This window comes from Balaenoptera acutorostrata, chromosome 4, assembly GCF_949987535.1.
Source record: "Balaenoptera acutorostrata chromosome 4, mBalAcu1.1, whole genome shotgun sequence".
In the NCBI taxonomy this organism is placed as follows: Eukaryota; Metazoa; Chordata; class Mammalia; order Artiodactyla; family Balaenopteridae; genus Balaenoptera; species Balaenoptera acutorostrata.
Window position 1 is genome coordinate 103,583,591 of NC_080067.1, and position 20,347 is coordinate 103,603,937.

General features: G+C 36.3%; 1 protein-coding gene across 2 annotated transcripts in view; it reads right to left on the reverse strand.

The window, feature by feature from the left end:
* The window catches only part of TBC1D23 (TBC1 domain family member 23), a 63,375-nt gene that overhangs the window by 13,770 nt on the left and 29,258 nt on the right, over positions 1-20,347 (reverse strand). For both annotated transcript variants that reach the window (XM_007164033.3, XM_007164031.3), the window contains exons 5-13: positions 16,592-16,715; positions 12,976-13,100; positions 12,838-12,884; positions 11,896-11,999; positions 10,071-10,193; positions 8,826-8,918; positions 6,394-6,564; positions 3,496-3,538; positions 1,477-1,586 (exon numbers count right to left, since the gene is read on the reverse strand). In XM_007164033.3, coding sequence (XP_007164095.2) covers positions 1,477-1,586; positions 3,496-3,538; positions 6,394-6,564; positions 8,826-8,918; positions 10,071-10,193; positions 11,896-11,999; positions 12,838-12,884; positions 12,976-13,100; positions 16,592-16,715 — 940 coding nt within the window. The remainder of the gene's footprint in view (positions 1-1,476; positions 1,587-3,495; positions 3,539-6,393; positions 6,565-8,825; positions 8,919-10,070; positions 10,194-11,895; positions 12,000-12,837; positions 12,885-12,975; positions 13,101-16,591; positions 16,716-20,347) is intronic.

The following is a 20,347-nucleotide window of genomic DNA, read 5'->3' on the forward strand; positions in this document are numbered from 1 at the left end:
ATCTTTAATAGCCTCAATCACTGTTTTTCAAATCTGAAGATAAAAAGTTCAATACAAAGACTATCCAAAGCTGTGGACAGGAATATAAATTAGAATAATGTTTTTTGAAGGGCAATTTGACAATAATGCAGAATTCTAAGGATTTTGACATGTAATCTTCTGATCATGTTATTTCACTTCTAGGACGAAATAATGTCATATGCAAATATATTACTACAAAACTTAATTTTAGTAGTGTATATAATAGAAAAAGACTAGAAACAATGTAAATATTCAACAATAAGGGGACTAACTGAACACATTATAATACATACATACTATTTAGATATTCAAAATGAAAACAGCAAATATTTATTAAATAAATGGTGAGCTCCTAGATACCTAGATCAAGCTGAAAACCTAATTCTCAGAGAAGACTTATCTGTTGATAATTTGACAATAATTTGCTTTGACTTACATGGCTGAAGATAAGCCTCAATTAATCATCTAATGAGTTACAATTTTATAATAACTACTATAAGATATATAAGTGACAGGTACTACACTTTACATTCACTTGCACATTTAATCTTCATGTCATTATTGTGAAGAAAGCTGTGTTATTATCATCATCCCTATTTGCACAGATGGAGAAACCAGAGTGGAAAAGATCTTGCTAGAGATCATGAAGAAAGTAAACTGTGAAGACAAAACCTGAATACCCAGGTGAGTCAGACTGGTAAGCCCAAGCATGTAACCATCACCCTGTACTGGAGTTTTCCCTCTATTTCTGATTTAAAGAATGACCTTTAGGTAGATGAGGACCATTACTTGTTAAGAAAATGATCTAATGACACCTCGTTCAAATGACATGAAATACTGAAAACACAAAAGACTTATTGCCCAAATATTTCCAAAGTAGAACAGAATGGATTTACCCACTATTGCAAAACGCTGCAGTAATGTACATCTCAATAACTAAAAATCAAATATAATGGGATTGGCAACTGGTTCCTGTCTTCCTCTGCCTGGCCCATTCTCAAAAATGGGTGGACTGAAGTTTTAATCATGTAGGTATGTGGTGGGGAGGAGAGCTACAGAGACAGTATGCTGGAGATGCAAACATGAGCCTCAGTATTCTCCTGGCCCAAACTAATTGGGAGATTCCTAGAACCAGCTCACTTTAGAGTCCTAGCTAGTCACGGGACTCAGAATTATCTCCACTGACATTTAAGCTGGAGTAGAAAATTTTCACTAGGTGATACCAAGCTGCAGCTGGAGAGGGAGAAATCTGAATTCAGCAGGTAGACCACCAGAACTCCTGGCTAGTTTTAGCTGTGCAGGCCTGCTCCCACCATTTCATTAACCTCACAATAATATGATTCCTCACTGCATGTGTCTGAAATATTTTTACTCCATTTGTTATGGTAGCTGTTTAGTTGTTAATCACCTGGGCATTTATCCAAATCTGGTGACATATTCTACATATACACTTACATCAACAGAAGAATTGATACTGCTCCTTGAGCCTGAGGTACTAGCAATCCAATGGCCATATCCATTTTCTGGTCCATCCACATTAATGTCTGCTAGGTGCTGCTGCAGTGCTTAAAGATAAACAGGAAGAAGAAAAAAAAAAATCCTGACATATCAAACCCTCTGGAAAGATTCAATACCAGAGAAGTACAATAAACATGTCATAGCTGAATGAAAAGGATCCAAGGGCATAATCACAGGTATTTCTTTCAGCGCCTCTGTAAAGGAATAAAAGACCCCAGGCTACAGAAAGCCTTCCTTTTCTTCTTCCTTCCAAAGCCCTCTCTCTATACATATATAACTTTTCTTAATTGACCCTAAGGGTAACAGTAACTATATATATAGGCTTGATGTTTTCCTCTTTGGAAGGTAATCCTTCAAGTATTAATAAATAATCTTAGCAATGGTTTTATGACATAAAAGATTAATAGAAAACCTATGGTGGCTTTTGTTTACCATAAGGAGACATCAGTTAATCCTTCCCATAATAAAGAAGCAGTCTTAGGCATTAACTGCCATGGAAAGAGAGATTATTCTTGGAAAAGAAATAATTCATAGTTTAGAAAAAAGTTCCTAAAACCTAGGATATCTGTGCTATAAAAGAATACTTTTCAGACTCTCAAAAGTGTCTTGTATCACGACAAGTTTTGTATCATGTTGTCAGAACTTCCAATAAATAACACTGGGCCTTAGGCCAATACTTGCTTAACACTAGTACTTATTTAAATAAGCCCTTTGGTAGATCACTTTGGGTATGAGCCTCAAGGGTAGTTAGTTATCAGGCCATGATATACAGGAGAAATAATTCTTGCTAATATCAACAAAGACCAAGAAGAAATAGACCCTAACCTATCAAAACGTCTAAGTCATAACATAAGAAAATCATATTAAGTCAGCACTTAATCCTTATAAGACTCTTATGATTCAACCTCAGGATTTCTATTGCCTCCAACAAATATTAATTTGATTTTATCATTAATTTTCCTAGTAGTTATAGTTCAATATTTTTATATCTCTTTTCCTAATGAAAGGCTCCTTATCTTTTAATTGAAATATATTTGACATATAACACTGTGTAAGTTTAAGGTATACAAAATGTTGATTTGATACATTTATATACTGTAATATGACTTCCACTGTAGCAACAGTTGCACCTCTATCATGTCACACAATTACCATTTCTTTTTTGTGGTGGGAATAATTAAGATCTAGTCTCTGCAAGTTTGGTGATTATAATACAATATTGTTGTCTATATTCACTATACTGTGCATTAGTATACTGTGCCTTAGTACTCCAGGACTTATTTATCTACTAGTTGTAAGTTTGTACCCTTAAATAACATAATTTGTACAAAATAAAAAAAAAAAGAAAAGAAAAAAAGATAGTCTTTTTTTAACCTTATTACCCTGACCTACTCCTTTATGTATTCTCAAATATTTGCTGGTAGGGATTCTGTCATTTTACTATCCTGAATTACCAGATATTATCTGCAGACTTGAAAATATCAACTTATTTGTTTTATTCTATTCAGTCAACATTTTTTCAGCAGCTAATACTCTCATGTAGTTCAAAAATAAAATGAAAACAGAGCAAACAAAAAAGCAAATAGCACAAAGAGTATACAGTGAAAATTATTCCTCCTACTCTTGTTTCCCAGTCCTATGTATCCTTCCTTCTCCATAGAAACAAATCATGTGGGGCAGTTTTTCACCCATCTTTACAAAAACATTTTCTACAAACACAAGCTAATTAATACACATCCACTTTAATAGTCTTCCACTATATATTCACTCATTGCAATTGTCTATTGTGTTTGTCTTTATCTATATGTCCTGCTGGCCTTGCCTTTTCTGAAAACAGTGAATGACTGAAGAGAAAGTGTACCCATTAACTAATTTGGTCATTCTAAATCAGCTCCAGTGATAGTATAATTTCCTCTGAAAAGTAGGGACAAAGGGATTAATAAATTAAAACCTTACCCATAAATCCTCCACTGGCAATGCTCACATATTCTTTGTTTTTCTGAAATGGAAAATAAAATTTAAAATTATTCCCAAATGCAATTTAATTAAAACTTCTGGGGGCTTCCCTGGTGGCTCAGTGGTTAAGAATCCGCCTGCCAATGCAGGGGGCATGGGTTCCAGCCCTGGTCCAGGAAGATCCCACATGCCACGGAGTAACGAAGTCCATGTGCCACAACTACTGAGTCTGCGCTCTAGAGCCCGTGCTCTGCAACAAGAGAAGCCACCGCAATGAGAAGCCCGCGAACCGCAACGAAGAGTAGCCCCCACTCGCCGCAACTAGAGAAAACCTGCGTGCAGCAATGAAGACCCAACGCAGTCAAAAATAAATTAATAAAATGAATAGATTTTTTAAAAATTCTATAAAACTTCTGTTAGTTCTATAAGCATTGACAAATGTAATATAAGGTTATATACTAAATTTCTGGATTTTTTCTTTGACATTTTGGACTTTGGCACAGAGAAGTACATACATTTATCTTGTGTACTGTAAGGTCTGGTGCTTGAGTGGGAAGAAGGGGACAACTTCATGGCTACTAACGAGACTGTGATTTTACTTGTATTATAGTCCCAACAGTGCAATACAGAGTCAAACCAAAATCAGTTACACTGTATTTTCGGATGTTACTAGAATGGTTTTTAAAAGCTTGCAAAAATATTTTGGGTCTTTTATAAAAAGGAAATACAAAAGCAAATACTACAGCTAATTATGAAGAAATGACAGAATGTTGACATTTTACAAACTACTAAAAATTAATGAATCTAAGCAATCATAAACAAACAAGGACACAAAAAAGAAAGATATCTGGGCAGTATTTACCTCCTGAGGAAGTACACACTACCCAAGACTTCCTATCCCTCCCACCCCCAAAAGTAATCTAACAAGTCCCTAGGTCTAATTACCAGTTTACAGGAAATACCAGGGATAGAACCTGATAAACAACACAGTGTGAATGCAATCAGCAAAATCCAGATTGTGGGAAAATATAAGACAAAGTAACCAGTTTTTCCAAACAAATATATACAAGGAAAAAAATTAGGAAAGGGAACCTATAAATTAAAAGAGACTTAAAAGATACCAACCAGAGTGCAATGTCTTGTTTTAGATCCTGAGAAAACCATGGAAACTTGAACACTCGTTACTTTTTTTTATAATAAAGTGTAATAGTGATAATGTGGTTATGTCTTTACAATTTATAGAGTTCAATTCTCCCTACTTGTGGATTTGTTTGAAATTTTCCACGATAAAAACTGGGGGGGGGGGGAATTTCTAAAACCACATTAAGAACTCGAATTATTAAAAGAAGTCCACAATATTCCAAATTCTTGCCATCTGACACCCTTCATAATATACACCCTATACCAGGCCATTTTTAGAATAGGTCAATTAAATTTATAAGTAAAATGAGTTTGAGAACCTATTTTTGTTATTCTGTATAAACTTCTAAAATCTTTCCCCCAGTAAAGCATAACTTTATCTTACAATCCCTCTCCCAAATACCCTGCTCCTTCTCTGATTTTGTCTTTCAAGGATTGTCCTTTAGACCAGCGGTCCCCAGTCTTTCTTGGGACCAGTTTTGTGGAAGACAATTTTTCCACGGATGGGGGGTGGGGTGGGGGATGATTTCAGAATGACTCAAGCACATTATATTCATTGTGCACTTTATTTCTATTATTATTACATTGTAATATATAATGAAATAATTATATAACTCACCATAATGCAGAATCAGTGGGAGCCCGGAGCTTGTTTTCCTGCAACTAGATGGACCCATCTGGGGATGGTGGGACCGCCTCAGCTGCACCTCAGATCACCAGGCATTAGATTCTCATAAGGAGCACGCAACCTAGATCCCTTGCATGCGCAGTTCACATAGGGTTTGTGCTCCTATGAGAATGTAATGCTGCCGCTGATCTGACAGGAGGCGGAGCTCAGGCGGTAATGGGAGCGATGGGGAGCGGCTGTAAATACAGATGAAGCTTCACTGGCTCGCCCGCTGCTCACCTCCTGCTCTGCGGCCCAGTTCCTAACAGGCCACCGACTGGTATCCGTCCATTGCCCGGGAGTTGGGGACCCCTGCTTTAGACTAATTTTCTCAAACCAGATTCCCAGTAAAGTGGATGTAAATTGAGTGGCTTGTGTAACAGCATGCCTATCATCTTCCTGATTCCATAGTTCAGGGCCACACAAAATGAGGACTTTAATGTATAAACTACCAAAGAATACCTAATAAACAACCATTTTTATAAAGAAAGAGCCATCACTGAGTGAGGCTTTGTAGAAAAGGTAGAGGGGACAGGTTGCATAAAATCGCTGATACAAATTAGTTGTGCTGAAGACAACATTTAAACACAAAAAGGAAAGGTGGCTAAGTGTCATGAATACATATACATGTACATTTATTCAATTTCAAAGTGAAGATATTAAAATGAATTATACAGCAACTGTAAAAAGTTCTGAGGCATGAATAGGCATACAGAACAATGCAAAAGAATAATCCAGAAATAGACCCTGATTCATTGAGGAATTCAGTATATTAAAAAGGTAGTATTTCAAATTGACAGCACAACTGGTTAGCTATTTGGGGAAAAAATTTTTTTTGATTCCTACCTCACTTCTTACACAAAAATAATTCCAGATGGGCCAAGATTTAAACATAAAAATATAACACATAAGCATGCAAGAAAAATCTGGGGGAGAGGACCTTTGTTGGCAAGACACAAAACCAATAATGTGTTAAAAAAAAAAAATACAGATAAATTTGACAAGGTAGACAACAGCACAAAATTACCTAGGAGAATTTCTTAAAGATGATAGCAGTAACCAAGGAAAACTGAAATAATCTGTTGGCATACCTGTAAAAAGTGTGCCAGGACCATGTTCATATACATGTCTTCTTCCTCTCTGCCACTGCCCATGAAACAGAGGTGCTCCCCACCAGCGATGGAGCCAGACTCAATGGACTGCTTCTGTGCTTCCAGCAGGGATTTTACTGACTGTGCAAACTCAGACGGATTCTGGAGCATCTAGACAATTAAAAATTTTTTTAATGTGGCAAGCCTGTGTTTCTTATACATTTGCAAACAAAATATTTTCCCAGGGCGGAAAAAAAAACCAATATTTAAATTGCCACCATGAAAATAAAGCCTTTTTTTGTTTGTTTTGGTCACGCCATGCAGTTTGTGGGATCTTACTCCCCCCGCCAGGGATCAAACCCAGGCCCTCAGCAATGGACGTGCAGAGTCTTAACCACTGGACTACCAGGGAATTCCCCAAACAAAGGTTCTTATAAATAAAATCCCTGAGATAAAAGAAATGTGTATAAATGTACCTATAATACATCAGAAAACAAAAGCTGAAAATTCACAGAAAGATTAAATTATGCAAAGAAAACACTTTACTAGACAAAAAAAATTGTTTTTGTTGTTTGTTTTCTAAGCTTCAGTGTCTTTAGGTATCATGACAAGAAAAGTTTAACAATGAGTGGAAGGGTCCATGACAAAAACAATATATCGAAACAAGCTACATTTTTGTTTCCACTTACATGGCAAACCATGAATTTCTTAGAGGACAGTCAGAAATAGTAGAAGCCATTTATTCATCAGCACTACTCTAGATACTAGAGATACGAGGATGAAAAAATTAATTTCCTACCCTCAAGAAAACAAGTATGCCAATAAATACAAAAATTTGTTCAAAAAACTGTTCATAAAAAGCACAGTGAAAATCCAATAGAAAAATGGACAAACCACAGAAAAGCAATTTGCATTGATAAAAAAAATACAAATTAACAGCACACTTGAAAAAATATGCACAACATCACTAGTAATGACCACAGGAATGACCATCATTCTTGTAAAATAAAAAATTGGTAATGTCCAATAATGCTGATGGTATGAAACAATCATTCTCACTTAGAGTTGTAAAGTATCAGTTGATTCAGCCTTTCTAAAGGGCAATACGGCAGATTCTAGTAATATTGTATATGCCCACAACTCTCAACCCAACAATTTTACTTTTAGGGGTCTATTTTACAGAAATATTTGCACAAGTCCACAAAATATATATAAGGATGTTAACTATAGCATTGTTTTATTACAAGAAAACTGAAAACATTGTAAATGTACATCAATCAGGCAATAAATTATGGTATATCTGTACCATGGACCACTATACAGCCATTAAAAACAATGTACTAAAATGAAAAGATCGCCAAAAAACTGTTAAGTGAAAATACGAGTGAACTGTTAAGTGAAAAATCAAGTGGAAAAAAAAAAGTGAATAAGAAATATGTAAATACATATTAAAGGTCTGGATGATTAAACAAACTGAGAGTAACTGTCAATTCTGGAGACATTCTTTGAGTTTTTTAAGAATAATCAAGTTATTAATGATGAATAAATTTTAAAAATAAGCATAAAAGAAGGACCATTTAGGTCTTCCTAGATGAATCAAGGAAGAGAAAGGCACAGAGTTCACTTTTAGGATGCAAACAAGCTAGGATTGCCTTCTTCACCTATAGCACCCCAAACTCTCTGGGTTGTTTTACCTCCATTTTCCATGAGTTTCCTCTTGACACCACCTAGACCTTTCAACATGCCCTTTCAGCTTCAGCGTCAACTTTTTCAGACAAGTTGGGAAGAAGGGCAGATAGAATGGTCAGCAAAAGAAGTTATTCCTCTTTCTGCCTTCTCCATCCCTGAGGCTCTAATAACCCCAGAAAGGCTTAAATGATGTCAGTCCCAGTCCTACCAAATGCTCTAAGCATCTCTGACAATACTTAATTATCTACTTCATCTAGTCCTTCAATTCAAGTGACCCTAGGACAGCAATGTGAACAACTGAGCCCCTATACACCAGACACCACCCTTATTAAATATTACTTTATTATATGCATAAGTACTCATGATGGAAAAAAAGGCTTATAGACTAATTACCCAATCATAAGAAGAGCTAATATTCAGAGTACTTACTAAGTGCAAGACACTATGCTGAGTGCTACATCAGGTAGCTCACAGTAAGAAGTATAGAATTTACTGACATAACAATGGTAAGCAACAGTAAGCCATAGTTAACAGTGCTTTCATCTACCCTTTATGATGCCAAAAGGGTGTCCTAGGTGAAAAGGAAACCTGAGGCAACACTTTTATAAGGGCAGAGACTCCCTCCTTAAGCAGAAAGAAAAACATCCCCAATCTGGTACATGTATATTTATTTATGGGCTAAAGAAAAGAAATCCATTTCTTCTCTTACTTCTTAAAAATTTTTAATCAGCATTTATACTAACCAGATCTGAATCTAAGTGGAAAGCAGTTGATAAATGCCCAGCATTATACTGTTCTGCAGGACGGCAATCCACCACAAAGAACCGGACTCCTTCCTAAAAGGGAAACATTTGACAAAATAAAATTTGCCATGAGGGTCACATTTTACACAATATAATATTAACAATTAACCAAAGAAGGGGAAACAGATAGATTAGAAATGGATCTCACATAGGAGGACCCATACAGACTCAAGAAAATAACCTCAAGATCTTAAATAGTTTTATTCATTTTAAATAGTTAAAATACTCTGTATATACCGTTCTTGACTAGAAAGTCTTAAAATACGTAGCAGAAGAATGTTAGTTTGAGCTATAAAACTAATTATACTGGAATTTAATAATTTAATGTATATCATGTTAAACACTTTTAAAAACACTATATAGTTATAAACACAGATGTAGATACAATTCCTGTTTCTGAAAATAAACACAGATGTAGATACAATTCCTGTTTCTGAAAATAAGCCCACACACTTATCAACAATGCAATTCACATAAGGATTAAATAAATGTCTTTTGCGGGTGAGAGGAGGTTCTCCAGTGCCAGTCTGAACTGAAGAAGTCACATGGGTCTCTTTAAACTAGATTACATATTTTGATTTGTTTTTAAGTAATAGTTCTAGTAAGAAAAATATGTGAAATGCTTGTTTTAAAAAGATCTACTGTAAAAGGCCTGCCTTTCTACGTCCGTTCCTCTTCTCTCCATCTTCGAAATACATCCCACCTTCCAAACACACACACACGGTTAACTGTTGCACTATTAGTAAAAAGATTTTCATGAAGACAGCAATAGACAGAAAATCATGGTATACTCAGTTCTCCTTTGTAACATGCCTTTTGGCATTAAACCATGTAATTCAATTAGCTGTATAAGTATCCAGAATTTAACTGTTAAATGCTAAATCCACCCTTTTAAGTACTTTATATAACATTTAGTTGCTTTGCTAAAATATGAAAAAAGATTTGGCAACTTACAAAAATTGGTGTCAAAAATAGTTAGTTGTTGACAAATACCACGCAAGCTGGCAGTTTAAAAATGAGCATATGGACAGAAGATCTAACACATTAATCATTCAAAAAAAGCAAAACAACTACATTGTTATAGTAAATTAATTTTGTGAGAATCAACAAACAGGGAGGAAATGTTGATTCCTTGCATTTAAAGGGGATAGTCTTCTGATAAACAGTGGGGTTTTTTTTACTTACCCCTTGAAGCTGATTTGCTTGAAGGATCTCTGACACGGAGATGGCCAGACAAAGTGCCTGACTCAAATCTGCATCGTCATCCTTAATTCCCAACAAAGTACTACCAAAGAGATGGTGATTATCCTGTGTGAAGAGGAATGTTTGAAACCTTATGCAGAAAAAATAAAATCAAACTTTCTTCCTAAAACTATTCTCAATAGACCAAGACAAAAGGTAAAATAATTACATAACATCTTTGAGTCATGTGATTTAACATATCCTCTCATATCTTACAGGCTAAAAGCTACAAAAAGTCTACATACAAAGTCCCCATTAGATTTCACACAAAATGAAAGACTAAGAAAAAATAACACATTCTACACAGCTATTTTCTACACTATCACCTATATTTAAATAGTAAATTTTTAAATGGTTACTCGCAACTTTTTATATTTTAATAAAATAAAAACAAAAACATGGCATAAATTGTGTAATATGCTGCTAAAACCTGCTCTAATTAGCAACTGCTAGTGCAGATTATTTATGTCTGAAGAATAAAAGCTATTCTCTTAAAAGACTGGAAAGAAAAGGATAAGACTTCTTTTTCATCCAGTATCATAACCACTACCCCACCATCTAACTTAGTCAACACTGTTGGGAAATGAGGTGATCTACATAAGGCAATTATTAAAATAGCTGAAACTAGTCCCTAGAAATAGATCTCTTTTGTAATTAATTAGTTTTGAGGGAAATGTTCTTACAAGGTTTCCCTTATCTGCCTCCTGAACACACTATATTGAACATAATTTAATCTCATCTTAATGTTTCAGTGACACGATAACTTCCAACTAGCAATTATGATGGTAGAATGCCTTAAAAAAAAAAAAAAGACAATAATGCTCTCATGAGCACCTGAGGTCACAAATTGTTTATAAGTGGTACTCCTGTGCCTCCCCGTTACTAGCTTTTGCTTCTTAGAGTTTTACTTTCTAGGAGCTCACAGCACTTGGGCTTCTAATCTGGTGTTCTTTCTCTTGAAAGCACTTGTCTGATCTGAGAAAGGTTCTAGGTCTCTATGGAGCTAAGTGACCCTTTTTTTTTTTTTTTAATTTTATAGCTACTTTATTTATTTATTTATTTATTTTTGGCTGTGTTGGGTCTTCGGTTCGTGCGAGGGCTTTCTCTGGTTACGGCAAGTGGGGGCCACTCTTCATCGCGGTGCGGGGACCGCTCTTCATCGCGGTGCGCGGGCCTTTCACTATCGCGGCCCCTCCCGTTGCGGGGCACAGGCTCCAGACGCGCAGGCTCAGTAGTTGTGGCTCACGGGCCCAGCTGCTCCGTGGCATGTGGGATCTTCCCAGACCAGGGCTCGAACCCGTGTCCCCTGCATTAGCAGGCAGATTCTCAACCACTGCGCCATCAGGGAAGCCCTAAGTGACCCTTTTTTGTTTAAAAGACAGCTCAGCAACATTAAAGTTGTGCAAAGCTAAACTCCAGATAAAGAAGGCATAATTATATATCCTCCATCAGATTTTTGTAATATTTACATTTTTTAAAGTCAAGGAAGCATTAATTTAAGAAATACCTTATAGTCAATAGTCTCATGATCAGAAATAATAATCAGAGTACAGGTGAAATGGTTCCTAGCATATTTCTATAGTATCTTTTTTAATGTCTGTTCCTCCATTAGGGAGAGTATTTACAGTGAAAAAAATCACACAAAACTGTAACACATAAAAAGAAAAGAAGGACAACCTAGAGTATTTTAACTGAAGTGAATACAACATAAACATAAAACAATGCACAAAATGTGAAATACTGAAGTAGGTGATTTCTTGTCTGATACCTTCCTAAATGAAGCTGGTGTTTTACTGCAATAATACTGAGCCAGAGAGAAAAGGTCTTCTATATCTTCTAGATTCAAACTGGATGGAGTATTTTCCAAGAACTCTGAAATACGATTACAAATATATTATAATATTAAAAAGTTTTTTTGTTTGTGAAAAATACAGTAATGAACATTATTTACATATCAAAGTTGGTTTATCTTTAACATTTTAACTACATAAATGGAATCTCAACAGTGATGCACTGAAAACTGCTTGAGAAGTGGATTTTCCCCAAAGGAACTGAAACTGTTAATACAGTTCTGCTCTTAGTGAATGATGGTGTCTGGCAATCAAATCAAATTCATTAGCCTCGATTGGAATAGTGTGATTTATTCAATGAACACATAATAAATGTCAGGGCCCCTGGAAATAAAAAATGACCAAGAAATGGTTCTTGACTTAAGGAACTTTGCCTGGTTTGAGAAATGTGACGATAAATCATTATAACATAGTGAGATAAACACTGTAACACAGACAGTACAAAGTGCCAGGCACTATAGAGAGGAAGTAACTAAATCTGTGTGGGAGCTAGAGTGGGGGAGAACCCAAACGAAGAACCAAGACTTCAACAATGGATATACTTGTAAGAGCTGAGTATTCAAAGGCAAACTAAGGAAGAAGGAAGGGAAGAGGAGAGTGGGAGGAGGGCAGTTTATCTGAACAATGAAACCAAAGAAAGAGTATATGGAAAAGAATTGAAAGAGGGAAAAACACATAGAAGGAATGAATGAGGGTGGCAAATCAGGGGCAAGGGTCTTTAAGGTCTGTACCTGGAGAGTGTGTAAGAGTTGAATGGAACCTCAGAGCTCTTCTAGAGTAATCTTCTAAATTTATAGATGAGGAAACTGAGTTTCAGAAAACTGACTTGAAATGCTTTCTCCACATTAAATAATACTTACGGATAACTTCTTCTTTGCTGTCAGACTCCTGTGCTAAAATGACTTCTCTGTAAAAAGAGAATCAAATGAATTTGAGTTAAATATTAACAGAGCACCCTGAGAACAGAGAGGAAAAAATCTAGCCAACTTGATACTTACTTTGCATTAACAAGGATTATTAACATTAAGAAATAAATAAAAAATGGATCTGCTTGTTGTAGATATCCATCCCATATTGCCTGAGTGACTTCAATGGAACAGTAACAGGAAAAAAGACTTCCAAGCTGTAATCAGGAAATGAAATGAGAGATATAAACCACTGGCAACGACTTGTTCTTTTAAAAGTATTCAGGCAAATGCGTAACATTATATGAAACTGTCTGTACTTGATATTTAACTTGTACCTTAACTTTACTGTATGTAATCCAAAGGCAGAACATGTGGATTCAAGGCACAATGAAGCCACTTACTAGCTGTATGACTTAGGGTATGTCACTTAACCTCTAGAGCTTCCATTTCTACTCCTGTTTTTAAAAAAAAAAAAAAAAAAAAGGAATACTACTACCCATCCTCTACCACTGTTGCGGTAAAGAGAAAGACAACTAACCTAGGATATATACAGTAACTAGCACATATCTGCCACAGCATAATAACTAGCATAATTACCCACGAGCTCTGTAAGGGTAACTATTATAGTACTTAACTTGCAAGGTAACTGTGAGGATCAAGCATGGTAATTTGAGTTACGAGCATCAAATGAAATTTTAAGGACAATTTAAAGGCAAATTGTTCCCCAATCTTAGTTGTACATCATTTGAAACAGATGAGACAACATTCATGTCCCTCAAAACGTTTCAGGAGCTCTATGGTTTTCTACTTCAAATAAAAGAATTGTTAATGTGTAAGTTCCTCTAGAGCCCAACTGTGTTTTAAATTGCATAACTTCAGTGATATTTTTAGATTATTCCATTTTTATTAGATACAGAAACAATTCCGTCTAGAAGTTAAATTTCAAACATTCTTAATGGCTAAGGGGAGCTAACGAGAACACATACATTGAGTGAATATTTTGTGCCAAGTACTAAATTACTGCCACGTATCTTTTATTAAGTATCTCTTATTCTAAATATTCTCACAACAGTCCTTCAAAATAGACATTTTCCTCCCCATATTATAGGTAAGAAAACAGATGTCTATTAAATAACCTTCCTAACATCACAGAGCTAGTAAATGGTGATGTTTGGGCTAGAAAAAGCCTGACACTCCAAAGCTGATGTAACTGCTATTACAGTTGACCACAAAGCTTTTAAAGTACATAATGCTTCTAATGTTTTCTGTAACTGTTTAAAAATTACTATTACAAATACAGAAGATGCAAATACAAACAGAATAGCAAGATATGGTCATCATTAAATTCAGTTAGCTAAACTAAAGCTACCACTGCATCATTCATAGTTATGAGTTCTCAAAGTTTAGGAATTCGTTTTGTTTCATCTCATGATTGAAAAAAAAAAAAAAGAATCCATTCCATAGACATGATACTAGTAGCAAGAATGAACTACTTGGGGCATTGACAAAGTGAAACTGGTAGTTTCAGTAATCAGTTAAAATCTGCTAGCAGCACTGAGTACTACTTCAGAGTTCTGGTCACAGAAATGGCATTTCCCAGGCATGATGTGACGAGAGAGATCTCTATTAACGTATCAGAATGCTTAAAGAAAGTTTCTTACTTCAACACAAATAAGTAGATTTAATAGCAACATATGAATCTCAGAGAAACTACAATTTTATTATTTTTACTCAAAGTGAGAAGACTGCAGCCGAGAGGGAATGAAAGAATAGGCTGCTGCAGTATGAGATTTAGTATGCCAGGGCTGAAACCAGTTGCGATTCTCTAGTCACAATTTCCTGATTACTCATCTCATCACCTTCTGAGATAGGTACTATTATTAGTTCCATTTTACAGATGAAGAAATCGAAGCTCAGAGGCTAAGTGTATTAAATCACACGGTTAATAAGTGGCAGAAATGGAATCCTTCCTGAAGAAAAGCTAGGTAAGACATGATCAAGGAATACATTACAGTTTTTGAATATACGTATATTCTTCTAGAACCCAATCACTGTTTTAGAAAGATCTTCAAGTAACCCTAGAAGAGCAGTTCTCGAAGTATGGTCTGAGGAGCCTTGGAAGTCCCCAAGAGTATTTACAGGGGATTTGTGATGTCAAAGCTATTTTCATAATAACACTTAGATTTTGCCTTTTTCACATTCATTCTCTCACAAATGAACAACAGAATTTTCCAAAGGCTACACGAAATATGGTATCATCACAGATTCAATAGAGAAATAGATATGAGAATGTACCTGCCTGTGCTCTAACCAAATATTGAGATTTGCAAAAATATTAAAAAATGTCACTATTCTAAATTTCTTTTTGGAAAATAGTTAATTTTCATTTAAAAATAGGTTATTTATGTTAACATGTATTGGATTTATCACTACTTCTAAATGAAATAATAAATGGTTAAAACTTAATTTCTAACCAACATAATCCACATAAATCGTGGCTCCTCAATAAATGTTGAGTGTAAGAGGTCCTGAGACCAAAAGGTTTGAGAACCACTAACCTAGAATAATAAAACTTCCCATTCAAAAATACAAATACAGGGCTTCCCTGGTGGTGCAGTGGTTAAGAATCCACCTGCCAATGCAGGGGACACGGGTTTGAGCCATGGTCCAGGAAGATCCCACATGCTGCAGAGCAACTAAGCCCGTGAGCCACAACTACTGAAGCCCGTGCGCCTAGAGCCAGTTCTCTACAATAAGAGAAGCCACCGAAATGAGAAGCCCGCACACCACAAGGAAGAGTAGCCCCTGCTCACCGCAACTAGAGAAAGCTCGCGCGCAGCAATTAAGACCCAATGCAGCCAAAAATAAATAAAATTTAAAAAAAAATAAAAATACAAATATAGAATGACAGAGTACTGAGATGTACTTTTTAAAAAATTTTTTTAATTTATTTTTTTTTTTGGCTGTGTTGGGTCTTTATTGCTGCGCACGGACTTTTCCTAGTTGCAGCGAGCGGGGGCTACTCTTTGTTGCGGTGTGCAGGTTTCTCATTGCGGTGGTTTCTTTTGTCGTGGAGCATGGGCTCTAGGGCACGCGGGCTTCAGTAGTTGTGGTGTGTGGGATCAGTAGTTGTGCCTCGCGGCCTGTAGGGCGCAGGCTCAGTAGTTGTGGCGCACGGGCTTAGTCACTCTGCGGCATGTGGGATCTTCCCAGCCCAGGGCTCGAACCCGTGTCCCCTGCACTGGCAGGTGGATTCTTAACCACTGCGCCACCAGGAAAGTCCCTGAGCTGTACTTTATATTCTTTTATATTAATCATTTGATAATCTTATTTTCCTTGTCATTGGATATCATTTCTTATACATACTATCAACAATTTAATCACACAGTTTTAAAGTGAACTGATACATATCATATATTTATATATATTACATATATGTATTATACATAAGTAAACATATCACATATATTTACATATATTTGTAAAACAACAAAAGGCTAAACTTCATATTAAATAATTTAAACTAATGTAAGTGAAGAGCAAAAAAATCATTTTTGAAGTGCCAATAATTTTACTCCTTTGGTTTAAATAGTAATAGTCTATAATTTAGTACTTTTCTTTCTCTTCCTTGGGGGAAAAAAAAAACCTAACTATAGTTTTATAGAAAGCTATTTTTCATTAAGTGTTCCTACTTTCACTTTATTACCCAGTTGAGTGCATAGGAGTCTGGAGTAATTTTCTTTGTATCAAGAACAGAACAAAGCTCTGGCTCATGGTACTGGATGAGTAATCGGAAAAGATGAAATGGTCTCCCCTTCAGGGAACAATCCCTAAAAAACAAAAGAAGCAAAGTTTCTTGCATTAATAGGTCAGAAATGATCATGTCAGTAACCGATCCTCCTGCAATACCCACCTCCCCTCCCTACTCCAGAACATCTGAACACCACAGCACGGACAACAGCAAGCCTGCCTGATACAACCGGGCAGACCTCTCTTGCTAACACCTAATATACCTGACCTGAAAGAAAGTCTGTAGAAACATCAGGTCTACAGCCAACTCTAGGCAGAGTCTTTCCAGGTGAACCCAGGCAGCACTCAGGAGAAAGGACTACAAGGACCAATGAAAACAGTGGGACCACTTAGGTTATTTTGATAAGTTTTGGATCCCAAAAGGATATCTGGAGAGTCCTGAGGAAGTCCAGCTCCCTTCTTCCCTGCCAAATAAGAAAATCCTAGAAAGGCTTCAGGTTAGCTCCACAGTTAATGTACTCAATTAGGAATCCTTCAGCAAAGGTACAAGTCTGAAATGGCCACAGATGAACATTCCAAAATAGTGGATCCAGAGCCTTAGAAGCTGTTGAAGTGGCCTGGGTATCAGGTGTTCAGAGTGAATCCTGGGAGGTGCCAAACACTGACCTTATTGAGTAACTGTACTACTTCTTACCTTGTTCCCCTATGTCTCATATATCATTAAAAATTTAAACAGCTCAAAGCACAGGCCATCATAATAAAAGTCAGTATTTACTGAGGAAATACCATGTGCCAGACACTATAATAGACACTTTACAAAGTTACCTCATTTTATCTTTACAGGCAACTCTATGAAAGATACTATTATCATCTTCACTTTACAGATGAGAAAAATGAGGCTTAGCTGCGGTCAAGCAGCCCATCCAAGGTCATGTAGCTAAGAAGTGATGGAGCTAAGACTTGTACACAGAAACTGGGCATTAAACCATTATGCATACTACCCTTCCACATATGTAATTTAATATTTCAACAAGTGGTATTCTGGTAGATGTACAGTCTAAAAAAAGCAAACTATAAAAAAACTGAAGGACTTCCCTGGCAGTCTAGTGGTTGAAACTCCACGCTTCCACTGCAGGGGGCGGGGGTTTGATCCCTGGCCGGGGAACTAGGATCCCGCATGCTGCAGGGCATGGCCAAAGGAAAAAAAAAAAAACACTGAAACAAGGTAAAAGGCTTCATGTAAAAAAGTTAATGAAATGAATGTCAGTTTTAACATAAAAGCATTGATAAAGAATGTTTCAAAATGCTATTCCAATGGGAATAATGAAAAATAATTTCTACAAAACTAAGCTCTAAGGTCAATGCCAGGATTTGGTATGACCCTCTATTTACCATTTTCTAATACTGCAGATAACAGGGAAGTTTTGTAGAAAAAGCCCTAAATTGGTAATTCAGATGCCCAAAGACAGAAGTAGATTCATATTGGCAAGATTACCTCCTCCTTAGTCTGAATACTTTCCCCACTCTACATATGCAAGGCAATAGACTGCTGAAACAAAACACATAAACACAGGCTGTAAGCAGAGTAGGGACACACACTGTAAGGACAATTGCCTAGTTTGCCTCAGAAAAAGTGGAACATCTCAGACAGTCAGCCATTGCAACAGCATCTATTCATTTAATAGCTGTGTATTACAAAGTTACTCTCCACTGCAAAGCACTGTGCTTGATAGAGTTCTACCTATGTTATATCTGAATCTGTAATAAGAAGATATATTATAGTGGAGCTGTTCTAGCAACATTTTGTGGGGCTGGGCCCTATGCAGGGGTATTAACACTGACCCTGGCTGGAGTATTGTGTTACATGTGGAACTCATGGAAACAGTAACCGGAGGAACCTGACCAGACGGTTATGTTACACAGCTCAATGTAAACCCCAATCCCTCTACTAGTAACTACCACCGCCAACATTCTGTAGAGATAAAGCTGGAACATCATGTCCCTTGCTATTACTAGCTCTGTTACACTGAGAGGTGGTAAAATATAAGCAGTTGAGAGACTTAGTATAACAGAATGACTCCCAAATATGAATTCCAGTCTCAGCTTTACCATGACCTTAGCCCTGTATTCTGGCATCTCTGGGTCTGTTTTCCTAACACGAAGCACTATCGCTTCCAGGTAGCACAGAGGTTCTCCACTCTAGAGTACACTAGAATCACCTGGGAGTTAAAACAAAAACAAAAACAAATACAAAAAAAACCCTACATGGCTCTACATGGTCTATTTATATTTGAAACTTCAAGGACCAGTATGTTTTAAAAGTTCTTTGGCTGAACAGACATTTCTCCAAAGAAGATATACAAACTGTCGCTTAGCACATGAAAAAATGCAGAAAATCATTAGCTGTCAGGGAAATGCAAATCAAAACCATAATGAGATACCACTTCACACTCAGTCTGGCTATAATTAAAAAAAAAAAATGTTGACAAGGATGCATAGAAACTGGGATCTTCATTCATTGCTGGTGGGAATATTAAATGTTGCAGTTATTGTAGAAAAGTCTGGCAATTCCTCAAAAGGTTAAACACAAGATTTACCATATGATTCAACATTTCCACTCCTAGGTATATACCCAAAAGAAATGAAATACATGTCCACATAAAAACTTGTACACAAACGTTCACAAATGCATTATTCATAATAGCTAAAAAGTGAAAACAATCCAAATGTCCAGCAACTGTTGCATGAGTAAATAAAATGTGGTATTTTATTTATATTGTGCATACAATGAGATATTACTTGGCAATAAAAAGAAATAAGTAATGATATATGCCATAATATGGATGAATCCTTAAAAGACTATACTAAGTAAAAGAAGGTAGTCACAAAAGACCACATATTATATGATTCCATTTATATAAAATCTCCAGAATAGGCAAATCCATAGAGAAAGATTAGTGGTTGCCTAGGGCTGAGAGTGTTGGGGGAAAATGGAAAGTTGACTGCTAATGAGTATTGTGGTTTCTTTTGGGGGTGACAGAAACATTCTAAAAATGATTGTGGCTATGGCTGCACAACTCTGTGAGCATACTAAAAACCACTGAATTGTACATACTAAAAGGATGAATTTTGTAATATGTGAATGATACTTTAAGCTATAAAAGAAAAAGAAAAAAAAGTTCTTCAGTTGATTCTAATAAGCAACGAGGGTGGAGAACCTTATTAGTTAAAGCACAGGTGTCCAATCAAACTTAGGTTCAAATCCTGACTCAGTCATACAGCAGAAGTGTAATCCTGAATAAATCATTTAATGTCTTTCTTTGCCTCAGTTCCTACAGCTGTAAATCAGAGATACATACCTTACAGTGGTCACTGTTTAAATGAGAAAATACACAAAGGACCTACACCTAACACAGTGTGTTATCGCACAGAAAAGCAGAAAACAATGGTAGCCATTTAACTATCAAGCTCCAGAATAGCTGCACACTGCAATCAACCGAGAAGCTCTAAACCTCAACGAACATCAGCGCACTGATGTCCTCCTCAGAGATGTGATTTAATTAGTCAGGTATGTAAACGGGCATCAGAATTTTTAAGAACTCCCCCCAATGATTCCAATGTGCATCAAAGGTTCACTGTGCAGCCAAACCACTGGTCTAGATTATGTCAAAAGTTCCTTTTGGCTCTAAAATCCTGACTACCTGATCCACAG